We start from the raw sequence: 15,092 nt of genomic DNA, 5'->3' as shown, positions 1-15,092 counted from the left end.
GACAGTATCCGTTATCTCTATGAAGCCACTATTCACCCATGCATAGGGTATTGTTGCCACATCTTGGCTGATACATCTACCACTAGTCTTTTCCTCTTAGACGAGGTCTAAAAAAAGTCTCTTGTCTAATAGGTCCTGCACTATCAACCAAGCACCAACCCCTGTCAAATCGCCACAATTTGCTTTCTCGATGTAAATACCCTCTACAAACCTGATAAGCAGCAAAATCTCACCTCTTCACTGTTGAAGTCTCTAGATGCCAGAAAGCTTCCTACTCTAATAGCCTAATAGTTTCTACCTTCGAACTGCTAGACTTTGTAATTCCTTCCCTGTTTCCTACTTACCTCACTATATCTATTTGCAGAAATGTAATGTGAACAGACTGTGTTGCTGAACTCCTTACAAAGTACTCCTGTAAAACATGGTCCCAAATAATAGTCCCTTATGTCAAAGTGGCAGTATATCTTCTTTGGACTGAATAAAATGTTAAAAAAAAAAAAAAGAAAAGACTTTTCCCTTCGTCGACTTGTGGCAAGGCAAAAGTATTTTAGTGTATTATCGAAATTCTATAGGGATTGAGGATTCACATGATACAGTGAAATATTTTTTGCCGGCGCTTCTACACTATTGGGACGAAATTTCGGAAATCGTAATATTGATTTTCACATGAAAACAATGGTATCTACGTATTCTTCGTATTTTTGCGATGATTATATCCAAAAACTACGAAAATCGATAAGGTAGAAAATCATTTATCAAAGAAAATAAAAAATAGAATTTGATGAAAACGATCGTAAGATAAAGAAGAGTTCAAAAGGGATGTAATTTTCCATTTTGATTAAAACAAGTAGCGGCAATTTTTCACCTGCTAACACGATTAAAGTTCTTTTGTTTAATAATTCAATAATATTCAGGTAATTTCGACTGCATAATTTGGAAGCTACTGTTGTAACTTATTAGAATTGACAAAAAATATCAGTTGAAATCTGGAAACTCTAATTATCGACTACAAAATCTCGTCCCAATTCTGTAGAAGCGCCCTTTTGCTTTATCATCATTGTTGTTAATACTGCTTAACAATCCGAAGTGTTTCAACGTTTGTACACAATCCGTCGTCAACTGTCAATCATGCGGACAGCTAACCTCTTTGATCTCAAATTAACTTTTTTTTTTTTTTTTTTTTTTTTTTTTTTTTTTTTACACAGTGATCACCACTTATCAAGGCCCGGAAGCCACTCAGGGATAAGGGTTATTGCAAGTACATTACGTTAGTGTGGAGATTTGATGAAGTGTTTACTTAAGGGGGCAGTTCATTAGGAATTTGTTAACATTGGACTTGAACACATCCAAGTTGTAGTCCGGTGGGAAGCAGGCAGATGGAACAGAGTTCCACAGGCGTGCAGTTCTAAGAAAGAAGCTTTGTTCATGGAATCCACGTTTTGATCTAGGCACAGATAAAGAGTGGGGGAAATTTTTCACAGTGGATTCGGCTAGACGGGTGTTTTTTGTGAAAGATTGGCGAGGGGGGACCAGAGATTGGAGTTCAGACGAGCACCTGCCATGGAAATAACGATAAAACAAGGATAGGCTCGCAACGTCTCTTCTGTGGGAGAGAGGTTGCAGGGTAGAGAAAAGGGCATCCCCCACTAAGCCACGAAGTCTATCTTGTACTCTGTCAAGGCAGGATAGGTTGTTTTTAGCAGCTCCTGCCCAGATATGGCAACAGTATTCCATCCTTGGACGTACTTGGCTTTTATATAGATAGAGAATTGCATCAGTAGTGAGATATCTTCTGGAGCGGTAGAAGGATCCCACCATCTTTCCAGCGACCATGGCAACAGACTTGATGTACGTGTTCCATTTCAGATCAGGAGTAAAGGTCAAACCCAGAAGCTTATCAAAACACGGGGCCTCACCCAGACGAGAGCCATCCATCACAATTGATGCCAGATGGGGATCAGAGCGTTGATGATGTAAGGATAGGAATTTGGTTTTGGATGCATTAAAGGTAACCAGCCATATCTTCCCCCACTGAACCACGCGCTCGAGATCAGAGGAGAGAGAACTTTGTCATTTACAGCCTTTGATGTGTTGCCGTAGATGGTCGTGTCATCAGCATAGATGTCAACGAATGATTTAAGTATGTGTTTTGGGAGGTCATTGATGTAGATCAGGAAGAGAGTTGGGCCTAGGATTGACCCTTGAGGGACTCCAGCATTTATATTGCAGGCCTCTGATTTTTGTCCATCTACCACTACTCTTATGAGCCTACTCTAAACATATTTGATTAGACGGCACCCTACTATTGTTGGGCTCTGTATACTATCGCTAGGGGAGTAGAAAATGAATCTTGGGTTTACTTGCGACAGCATCGTAACTCTCGCTTCTTTGACCTTCGGGCCAAGATCAAAGTGTAGTATCTTTTCTTCGGATACTACACTTCAGTTTCTTGTTCTCTCTCAGTAGTGGAGAAATTCTTCACGACTAAGACAATTTAAAATTTTTGTTCCTTTTCTCCACGTTAAAAACGATCTTGGTGTCCAACTCTACCCTCAGTGAAAGGCATTGTAAATAGGAACTTTCGCTATTATTTTGTCATTTAGTCCTCACAGTCCATGAACAATGTTTCTCACAAAGATGGAAGAATTGCTGTTTTCCAGGTCAGAATCTATTCTAAAACTTATCATTGGAAAGTTTTTAATGAAGTATTTTTTTTCCTTGCATCAAACAGCTTCAAGCCTTGTCTGGAGAAATTTCCATAAATAAAACATAAAATAAAAATAGGAGAGGGATGACTATGGTGATCATATATATATATATATATATATATTTTGGATATAATCATCTTAGAAATACGAGGAATATATATATATATACATATATATATATATATATATATATATATATATATATATATATATATATATATATATATAATTACTTCATTTACTCACATAAAATTAATACACGAAAGTATAAATTTTTGCGTAAACTTTAAGTATTTACTTCAAAAGTGCTCAATAAGTAGGTAGAGCTAGTTAGTAATTTATAAAATATATATGGCGATTAAGCTACACTGAATATTCCGCGTTTCATCCCCTCTAGGATTCTAATTGTGTTCACAGAATAAAATTTACTCTAGGATAACGATACAAAATAATTTTAAAACTAACCTAACAATAGAAAATAAACAAATAAATAAATTAAATAAACATGATTATACATAAACTATCACACACACACATATATATATCTTTATGTGTACATACATACATACATACATATATATATATATATATATATATGTATGTATATGTATATATATATATATAAACTAACAAAAAAAAAACTAACCTAAATTTAAAGCTAGATATCCAGGCAAAATAGAGCATACACAAAGGAATAGGTCAATCAGAGGTCAAATAGGCCTTTGTCCGGTAAGTGCATGCCCATTGGCTGATAGGAAGGGCGCGGTGGATATTAGAAAGTTGATTGGCTAACTAAAATCTCAATAGAAGGTGCGTGTATAAAAAGGACAGACAACAACAAAATTTACGCATAAGCCTGAAGAATCCTAGAGTGGATGAAACGCGGAATATTCAGAGTAGCTTAATCGCCATGTATATTTTATAACTAACTAACTAACTAACTAACTAACTATATATATATATATATATATATATATATATATATATATATATATATATATATATATATAGTCTTTGAAGTTTTTAACATTTGAAACTATACAAAAAATTACTTTTTATCATTCGTTAAAAAACCATCCAGTCAGTAAGTCATTTAATCACCTGCAATCACTGCATCAACTCTCTCGAATTTACTATAATACCAATTTTTTTATTTTTCAAGGGATCATCAGTTGTTTACCATGAAACACTGTTTCGGGGATTTAAAAACAAAACAGTATATTACATCATGGCTCCCCAGCAGTGTTGATCAAACAACACCACCCTTAATCTTATATATATGTATGGTCGACTTTCATGCATAAGCCGGATGTTTCAACATTTGAAAGTTTGTACAGCAAGCCGTCTTCAACTGTCAACTCGTCGATGCAGGCAGCTAACCTCTTCGATCTCTCTGTACTCCATGACTTTTCAATTATTTCAAAATAGATCCAAAGATTTTAACTGACAGCCATTAATAAGTTTAATCTTTAATTGATTCTAACAACGATATTTAGGCGATATTTCAATTTCGTCAATTAAAAAACATGGTTAAGAATGTAATTAATTATTAAACCAATTAAATCTAATTTATAAAACTCACTATATCAGTCTGTCTGTCTCCGTATTTTCAAGCTTTATCTCTTCCGAAACTAAAAGTCACAGAGCGGCGCTAGAGACCTCAAATGATTGGATTTTTATGGACCGTTCTTTTAGGGGTCTTTAGCCCGTTAAAATAGTTTTTAAGGGGTCAAAAAGGGGTAAAACTTGAAAAAAATCGTTATATTTTAGACACTCATCTTAGTTTATTTTTTAATCAATTCATATGCGTGTTACGTTGGTACAATGGTGACGTAACCAGATTTGAATGGTACGGTTTGGCTTTCGGTTTCGATTCTAGCTGATGGCACTCAAATATTTTTTTTTTTACTTTTGAAATCACGATTCTATAATAATATATGCGAAATTTGGACAAATTAAAATATCATATTTAAACGTATTTTACGACTGGGCCAAGCCGGGCGCCCCCTCTCGCTAGTTAACTCTAAATTTATTTGATTAGAAGGTGTCCTCATATTGCTGCTTTCTGTGTACTATCCTGAATGACTTTGATTATGATATAGATAATATGGTCAGTCTGGAACAAACTATTTATATAACATATCTAATCAATAAGGACCAGATGTTCAAACACTTTAGACATTAGTGTAATAAAAAAGAAAGAAAAAGAACTGTGCAAAGAAAGGTTAAATGTAATTTATTGGGCAAATGTAATTACTGATCAAGATACAACATTGATTGAATCTAATGTATGCTGTCTTTTGTCACACATTGATGAATGGTTCCCACTCGCCAAACATTCACGAGAAACACTCGTCTGGCTGAAAACACTATCAATAATTCCCCCCACTCTTTATCTGTGCCTAAACCTAAACGTAGATTCCATGAACAACACTTCTTTCTTAGAACTGCACACCTGTGGGACTCTCTTCCGTTTACCTGCTTTCCAGCTGACTACAATATGGCCGTCTTCAAGTCCAATGTGAACAAGTTCTTGATGAGCCCGTCCCCTTAAGTAATCCAATTTTACCAAATTTACACTTCTAACGATTACTATGATACTATCCATTTGACCACTGTACACTCTTTAATCTTTATCCTCGAGTGGCCTAGGGGCCTTGATGAGTGGTGATTCCCTTGTAATATATATATATATATATATATATATATATATATATATATATATATATATATATATATATGTGTGTGTTTTTTCTTTCTTCAATATGTAACGTTGTACACGTTTTTACACACATGTTAACCTGTGAACCTCGTTGTAAGACCACGAAAAGGAATAACTCGATTCTGTAGCGGATCCGAACAAGAGTCCGTTGGTTCTACTTGGGTTACAAAATAGGATTTGCACAATGACCACCGTCATTCGAACTCGGAATCCGTTCAGTACAAAGAAAAGAGAGATATGCAAATTGTGGTACTGTCGCAACTAAAAGTCTGCATATAAAGACTTTTTTTTTTTTTTGCGAGAGCGACGGAACGTAATTGTGATTTTGTGTAGAAGAAGAAGAAGAAGAAGAAGAAGAAGAAGAAGAAGACTGCTTTGTTCACTCGGAGTTATTTATTTAGTTTTTTTTTTTGTATGCGTCAGTGGGAAGAAAAAGAACATCGGATTTTTTTTGTGCACGAAACGGTATTTGCCAATTTAAAACATCAATTTCAACTCTCCAGCGTCATTTTTTTCCGTTGAAACAACAAACATTTATTTCCACCTTTTTGATATGATCATCGGTCTGCGCACACGTTCTTTTTATAACATTTTTTTTTCTCCTCGCCGTGACGTCACCTCGCACACAGCTCGATCATTTGCATACAGTTGCCATACGCGCGTCCGTGCTCTGTTACAGATATACTGGGTTGTCGCAGGAAATTTAGCAAATGGTAATTAAAAAACAAAACAAAACAAAAAACGGGAAATTCGATTTGGAGGGGTGGGAACCCCGTTCTATTTTGGAGGGTAGTAGTTAATAAGGCTATGACAACAGCATATTCTTTTCCTTGTTTTGATTCTCAGGTATATATCCATTGATATCTTATATGTTTTTATGTATAGTGATGCGGTTCTCGGTTGATTAATTGTGCCTAACTGTGTCAGATATATACTCGAGAGTCAAAACAATGAAAAGAATATGCTGTTGTCATAGTCCTAGTAGTTAATCTTAGTCATAAGCTGGGTGTTTCAACCAGTCAAAGTTTGTATAGCAAGACATTCTCAACTGTCAACTCGTTGTTGCTGGCAGGTAACTCCTTTGATTTCTCGGTACTCCACAGCTTCTCAGTTATTTCAAAATAGATCCATGGGTTTTGACTTTTTCCCAAAATTTTATGGATGGATCTGCTCTCGATGAGAAATCCTCTCTAAAACTTCTTAGTCTTTCTTTCTCATCAAATCTTTTTAGGAGTTTATATATTAAATCCATTGCTTTTTCTGATTCTCACAAAATCGGTTCTCTCTATTGCTCTAAACACCTTTTCACACACACGAGTCTATTCATTATCTTTATAAATCTGCTATGGAGTCCCGTTGTCATATTTGGGCTGGCGAATCTTTGTACCATTTGAATATTCTTGGTAAATTGCAGAAACATATCTGTAATTGGATTGGCTCCATACTTTCTTCTTTACTGCAATCTCTCTATCACAGACGTGATGTTGCTAGTCTCAGTCTTTTCTACAAATACTACTATGGCATGTGTTCCTCAGAATTATCTGATCTATTCTATGCTTCCTTTGTTCCAGCTCGTTTGATTTGTTGGTCTAGTAGTCTCCATCAATTCGCTGTTTTAATACATCATTCTGCAATGGAGAGTCTTTATACCAAAACAAAACCAGAGATCTCGTTTTTAAACAAATAATATTTATTAAATCGTTTTTATTTTACAAATGGTACCCATCGACTAGCTACAACCACTATCAACGATTCCTCTCACTCTCTATCTGTGCCTAAATCTAAACACAGATTCCATGAACACAGCTTCTTTCCTAGAACTACCTGCCCGTGGAACACAGTTTCATTGGCCTGCTTCCTGGCCGACTACAGTATAGTAGCCTTCAAGTCTAATGTAAGCAAGTTCTTGTTGAAATAATCAAATTGTACCCAACTTACACCATTAACAATTACTACACTACCATATTGCATTTATTAACCTTTATCCTCGAGTGGCTTTTGATAAGTGATGACTCCCTTTTAAAAAAAATAGAAAAAAGAAATTTACTCAGGTAAATTAAGGTAACATCTAAAACTATCTTCATTCCTGAGGCTTTTGTCCCATTACCGAAATGTATCATTGCTGTACCTGTTTTACAAGTACTTTAATGGTAAGTGCTCGGACGAACTTAAAGCACTAGTATCACCCCGACGTAAATACCCATGACAAACCAGACAAGCAGCAAAATCCCACCCTTACGTCTGAGCTCCATTCTCTGGTCCCCCCTCGCCAATCTTTTTCAAAAAACACCCGACTAGCTGAAACCACAGTCAATAATTTTCCCCACTCCTTATCTGTGCCTAAATCAAAACGAAGATTCCATGAACAAAGCTTCTTTCTTAGAACTGCACGTGGAACTCAATATGCGCATATGGGCCCGTATAATCGCCTCCTTGGGGGCAGGGGCGTCGATGTGTGTATGTATCTGTGTATGAGCGCATCCATGCCTATGCATGCATACCCAATTTTAGCACCTTAAAGAAAATTTGACGTAAGCGAGAGCAACGCGGTAGCAGTGTCAGAAATTTCGTGAAAATAGTGAATAATTCCATCCCATCTTTCCAAGCTTATAACTCCTCGAAAAATTTAATTCAAGCAATAATTTTTTTTTTCAATTAAAGGAGCAAGTACCAAGGTTTTATTAAAAAAACAAAAAAAAAACAAAAAAAAAAAACAATGTGTTTTTTAAAAAAAAAAAAGGTTTTAACTTCGGACTTTACAGGTAAATTTCTAAAAAAGCGATTTTTTTTTTGTTTTAAATTTGAATATATTATTTATTGACCTTTTCTCTTCAATTTGTGATATATAAAACTCCCCGACATAATTAATTATTTACTTTTTAATAGACATTTCAAAATGAGAGGCGTGAATTATTCGACCCCCTGTCTTTCCAAGCTTATAACTCCTCGAAAAATGTAATTCAAGCCCTAATTATTTTTTCAATTAAAGGAGCAAGGACCAAGGTTTCATTAAAAAAAAAAGACAAAAAAAAGACAAAAAAAAACAATGTGTTCCTATAAAATAAGTTTTAAACTTCGGACTTTACAGGTAAATTTCTAAAAAAGCGATTTTTTTTTGTTTTAAATTTGAATATATTATTTATTGACCTTTTCTCTCCAATTTGTGATATATAAAACTCCCCGACATAAATTAATTATTTACTTTTTAATAGACATTTCAAAATGGGTGACACTTGGGGGGGGGGCGTGAATTAAAAAAAAAACGTTTGTCTAAAATATTATATTCGGTTTATTGGAAAGAACATAAAATTTCACATTGACCCTGAAAATATCGTAAAAATAGAATCAATAGAAAAATTTTGATAGATTTTTAAAGTTTAAAAATTGAAAAATATTGAGTTCGGAAAATTCATTACTGTTTAAAAAAAAAAAAAAAATTTCTATTACTTTTAAAACAACTTTAATAGTTTATTTTGGAAGTATAATCCATAAAGAAAATAAATAAGCCACTTTTAACAGAGAAATTCCGAGATTTTTATATTGTATTCGCAGTTTCGTGTTAGGGGTGTCAAAAATTCCTACAAAAATTCTGATACACCTAGCAACGCGGGTGTCTATGCATGCAAGCGCACATGTGTGCATATTTTTGCACGCCAGAGCGGGGATGTATGTGTACATGTGACCGTTTCTTTTAAGTATATATGTGTGTACGCGTGCATGTGTGTACCCCGTGCCTGCGACCACTAGCTAACCCTCTCCAAACAATTAACAACAAAATAAAAACTAAAAATAAATAAACCGAACCATAGCCCCCCCCCCGCCTCCAAACATAAGCAACACCCAACAGGTCAAGACATACTTACCAAGAAATCATCTCACCAACGAGAAGCATAAAAACTTTAACATTGAGACTCGAATTTTTACGTACCCCCCACATATTCCCCTTCCCCTCCATGTATCCTTATGCCCCCAGCCACACCACAAATGAACTTCCCAGACCTTCCCCCACAAGTTCCTTAAACCCCAAAACTAATACACTACCGACATACCAAGCGCCCCCTCCCACCTTCCCCCCTTGTTCCCTTCCTCTCTTTCTTCCCCCCTCCTCGCCCCCCTGACCTCATTCACTCTTTCATCCCAAAATAGCGAACATTTCTGTAAAAGTCTGAGGAAGATCCAGACGGCCAAAAAAACAGCCGAGTAGCTGGAACAATAATGTAACTTAACAGAAAGATATGGTAATAAAAAATAAAACGTATATATATATATATATATATATATATATATATATATATATATATATATATATATATATATATAAAACAGTAGATGTATATATGTGCGTGCACGTGCGAAAATATTTAACTGATAAACTCTTGAACTACTGCTCATATAGGGTGACCCCCCCCCAAAAAAAAACAAAAGCTAAATGGAGACCATCTAGAACATATGCTGTAGAACAGAGAAAAAAGGTCAAAGACCCTAGTGTTTTGATGTGATGTTTTGAATATAATAAACTAGTTATAACCAAAGTTTCATTTCATTCGGACAAAACACTAAGAAACGGGGCCTAATTAGAATTGGGGCCTGTTTTTTGGTCACCCTATATAACCGGGTCAGCCAGAAATATATAAAATGTTAACTCATAATGAAATATAAATTCATTAATAACTGTCTTTTAAGCTTGAACAGTAACTGTTGATAAATCATAAGAGCAAATACACACTGATTAAAAATGGAAGCTTTGTGTGTTTTACAAGCAAAATAAATGTCTGATGAGTGTCAGCTTGTCTTGAATGATGTCTCTGAATAATTTGCTTTATAAACGATTATTATTGCAGGTGCAAAGGCAAAGATTATATATTTAGAGCCGAAAACCATGAATCAATGATGATTTGGTTGCTTGGGCTACAGGTAAGTTCTTATATCTTTGTGAACATGTGTTTTCTGTGTGTTCACTGCACACATCATGATCTTTGACTTTTATTTATTTATTTATTTATTTTACTTTTGCCAGTATTCACCTCGTGTTATATAGAGCATTGCCGGGGAATGCCAAGTAACCAAAACGATTATTATGGTCGTCATTGATTTTAGGAAAATAGAATGCTTAGAAAATATGTATCTGGAATACTAGCAAGGAGTGTTAACTTGATAGAATGGAATTTTATTCTAACAATTATGTTTTCATTTGGAAGAGGAATTTGGAATCAAGAGGCCAGTTTGGTATGTGGGAATAATAACAAATGGATTATGTGTAAATCATCAGGTGATGATGTAATAGATTAGAAAGATAATTTTAGATATAGACGTGGAGTTTAATTACTTGAGGAGAACAGTCGAGTATCGACTTTTGGCCGGGTCGGACAGTGAATGAGGTAATCCACTCGATACGAGTGGTGGTGGTGGGGGCATAAAGAGTTAGAAACGGTGATTAAATATTTCAAAGAGACTAAAAAAATATGGGTATTTTGTAGATGAGCCGTAATCCCAAATGAAATTCAATTCAATAAATTTGTTAAAAATAATAAAATAAGCTTATTTTATGTATACTATTTTGGAATCCTTTGAGATGAGACTTCATAATTTGTGTATTCACTTTTTTTTTTGTTTTTTGCGGACTGTTATACTCACCTTCATAGTTGTTGTTGTTTTTGTTGCACCACGTTTCGGCCCACTCATCCTCTGGCCTTCCTGAGTAAGTACCTTGCTTTGACAAACTTCTGGGACGGACCTTCACTCCTGACCCGAAATAGAAGTCCTACATCAGAAATGTTGCCAGAATCACTGGAAAAATAGTTGGATCATTCTATCATTCCAGAAAGTATTTCACTCTTAGCTCGATTCTCTACCTGCACAAGAGCCAAATATGTCCTAAGATGGAGTATTGTTGTCACATCTGGAGAGGAGCTGCTAAGAGTACACAACCGTCTTCGAAATCTAGTGGGCAAGGATCTTTTCTCCTCCCTATTTCCTCTTTCTCACACAAGAAACGTTGCGAGTCTATCTTTGCTCTATGATTACTTCTATGATCGGTGCTCGACTGAGCTTCAATCTATGGTTCCCCTACCATAAAACTTTCACAACAAACACTCGTCTAGCCACAACAACTGTCAATTATTTTCCTCACACTTTATCTGTACCTAAAATTAAACGAAAATTCCATCATTGGAGTTTCTTTCCTAGAACTGTCGACCCGTGGAACACTATACTGTGGAGCTGTTTCCTAGCTGACTATATCACGGTCGTTTCCAAGTTTAATGCAAACAAATTTTTGGTACCACTTAAACGAAAGGGGTCACTATTTGAGATCATTTCTAGTGGGATTATATGAGGAGATGAGCAAGATGTCTGTTCACATTGCATTTAAATTTGTGCAGGTTAGTACAGTCAGGGAAGCAGGAAACGGGGAAGGAACTCCGATGTCTAACAGTCTGAAGGAAGAAGCTATTTAGAGTAGATGATTTTCCAACATCTAGGGACCTCAACAGTGAAGGGGCAGGATTTTGTTGCTAGATGGGTTTGTTTGAGTGTACGTGCGTTGAAGGGGTACAAGTGCAATGAGTTCGTCATTAATGTACTTGTAAAACAAAGAAAGGAATGCAACATTACAGCGATGGGACAGAGGCTGGACCTTGGCTGATAGTGTGGGGCCTATTACATTGGAGATTCCTTTTTGGACCCTGTCTAAGAGGGAGAGACTAGTGGTAGATACACCAGCTTAGATGTGGCGACAATACTGCATGCATGGGCGACTGGTGGCTTTGTAGTGGTATAGAATACTTTCAATAGTGAGTAATTTTCTAGCATGGTAGAGGGAATCTACCTTCTTTGCAGTAACTTTAGCAATTATAAGTACCCAAATTTCAGTATGTGTGTATATAGTTGCCATGATACAATTAAAATCACATTCAAACATTTTCAAACATCCTGGATTACTAGTGCATGTCAACAACAGTAACAGCCTAATATTGTTAAACACCAAACCTACAAATAGTCATAGATATCTATGCAGGGCATTCCAAAAGTAAAGTCTCCTATTTTTTAACTAAAAAAATTGAAGAACTACGAATAAGAAAGTAGTATCATTTAAACGAGTGACCTTTTGTGTTCTAGAATTTATTTTTCTACATAGCCACCATTATTCTCAATGCACATTTGCCATGAATTTAATGATACATCTCTGCTTCTGAAACACGTCCGTGACAGGGGTTTGTTTTCTTAGAGTCTAACACCATCAATATCTGCAGCAAAAAGATGAAAGTTTCAGGTCATGAATGCCTCAGTTCAGTCACCATAACAATGCAATTTACAATCCCATCTGATCCACTCACGTAGGTTTCAATAGCAACCCTGCTAATAATCTTAAGAAGTCAATCAGCTATAACTCTTGCACACACATCAAATATATTTGTTCTAGTCCCACCAAATACAACACCAATCTAGACTATTTCTGTATCACTATCTTTACTATTATATAAAAGTCACTTTGTGTGTGTGTGCGTGTGTGTGAGAGTTCCTTCCTTCCTTCCTTATAGATTCCCAAACGGCTCAGCTTATCCTTTGCAAATTTCATACAAAGGTAATTTATATGTCTGGCAGTGTTCTTAGATATGTTTTGTACAGAAATTCATTCGATAAGTATCGAAAATCGAAAAAAACCTGATCCTAAAAACAGTTTTTTTTTTCTTATATAGATAAAAAAAAAAAAAAAGAATGTTTACAAGGGAATTTTTATATGTTACACCAGCAAGGGAGAAAATAAAATCTTAGCAAATTATTTTTTCTTAAAAAAAACAAAACAAAAAAAAAAAAAAACAGAATTATTGAGGTATTGAAATCTGGAGGTATAGCTCAATGGTAGAGCATTTGATTACGGATGAAATGATCCCTTGTTCAAGCCCGGGTGTACCTCACTATTTTATTTTATTTTTTTTTTCTTATTAATCAGTTCAATTTACGATAAAAGAAAAGGTACCGTTTAAAATCGCTGCAAATAATTTTTTTTATTCTTTTGCATATTATAAAACTAAATCTTGATCAGAAATGACTTTTCCAGAACATTCATCATCACACCCAAATATCAAATATTTATTTTTTTAATTAATTAATTTTTTTTTTCGAATTAATCCATCAACCAAATTATTCCTCGTAATATATAATATTCAATAGAGGATTGATTCTATAATAAAACATACACAATCTGCATAAATTAAAATATCATGTTTAAGCGTATCGTACAACCGGGCAACGCTGGGCGTCCAGCTAGTAACAATTAATCCCTCAAATTCAGCAAAGTTGCTTCAACTCTAAACAGACATAAACTCTTGATATAAAAAACAAAAAATCAACACCCGTTAAAACAAACAAACAAACAAACAAAAAACAGTCAACAACAGAATCCCAATGAGTATTGTTTGTATAGTTCAGACTACTGTTCTCATCTTGGGTGTTATTCTCACAACGTTTCGGCAGATGTATCCGCCAACCTTTTTCAGGTCTACCTTTACAATGGTTCTTGTTGGTGAATGGCGTAAAGACTCTGTTCTTTGTTTCAGACAAACCATATTCGTTAGAATTCAAAATGTCTGGTGTGTTCATGACATGGGTGCTGCAGTCTCAAATTGTCGCTCCTACTATGCCAACAAACTCAAATCCTCGTCAGCAGAAAACTGATGCTCTTATAAAACACGTCACGACCGAACATGATAAAAGCTCAAAAATAGCAACAACTGCTTCAACAACAACAACAAAGAAAAAACACAAAACTCAATTTTTTGCAAACAAACAAAATAATAACAAACTTTTCATTTTTAGACAGAAATTTAAACAAATATTGCCAATAAATGCTACATATATTTTTTCTGGTAAGAAATTCAGCCTAAAACCAATCATTTATTATTTAGCAACACCATCACTGGCTGCAGAGCATGTAGCATGAACGGCTCTCCATAAAGTTAGCGGCTTTCATAGCTAATCCTTTAGTTTGGCACACCTGGGAGTTAAGAGCACTCTTATCCTGACTTGACGTTTGTCAATTTGGCAGACCCAGACACTGTGAGAACGAGGGGTAGCAGCACTAGTGGTACCCAAACAGTCTTTTTCAGGGTTACCCAACAAACTAATTATGCGATTAACACATTACCAGAACGCAATTTTTACAACAAATGATATATTTTTAACATGCTGGAAATTGTATTCGGGTAAAAAGATGTTAAAAATATACCATTTCTTGTAAAAATCTAATGGATAAACATCTGAAGAAGTTGGTGGGGACAGGATATTTTTACGGAAACATAAATCGTAAAATTGCCACTCATTAATGAAACAGCTGTAATGGAAAAATCCAGGAAATAAACGAAGGTTATGAAAAAGAAAACGTGAGTGTTTGAATTTTCAACAAAACTTTGCACTATATATGCTCTGTTGCTATTAAATAGACACATTGAGCTTAACTCAAAATTAACGGTGAATGGTTTTACAATAACACTCTAGACCCGTTAAACGAAAACGGTATACATTGAAACTAACGACATTTAAAAAAAAAACTTTAAAAAAATATATAATATATATAGAATATATATATAATATATATATATATAATATATATAATATATATATAATATATATATAATATATATAATATACATATATTATATAAT

The 15,092-nt window shown here is 34.9% G+C and overlaps 1 protein-coding gene across 7 annotated transcripts in view; it reads left to right on the top strand.

Moving 5' to 3' along the window:
- LOC145241414 (uncharacterized) overlaps positions 1-15,092 on the top strand; it is a 607,975-nt gene that overhangs the window by 121,750 nt on the left and 471,133 nt on the right. For all 7 annotated transcript variants that reach the window (XM_080104346.1, XM_080104342.1, XM_080104349.1 and 4 more), the window contains exon 4: positions 10,272-10,344. In XM_080104346.1, coding sequence (XP_079960472.1) covers positions 10,272-10,344 — 73 coding nt within the window. The remainder of the gene's footprint in view (positions 1-10,271; positions 10,345-15,092) is intronic.

The sequence above is a fragment of the Euprymna scolopes genome, chromosome 20 (genome assembly GCF_053919585.1).
Source record: "Euprymna scolopes isolate OS-2025 chromosome 20, ASM5391958v1, whole genome shotgun sequence".
In the NCBI taxonomy this organism is placed as follows: Eukaryota; Metazoa; Mollusca; class Cephalopoda; order Sepiida; family Sepiolidae; genus Euprymna; species Euprymna scolopes.
Note: the sequence above shows the minus strand (reverse complement) of the source record. Positions and strands in the feature narration are given on the sequence as shown.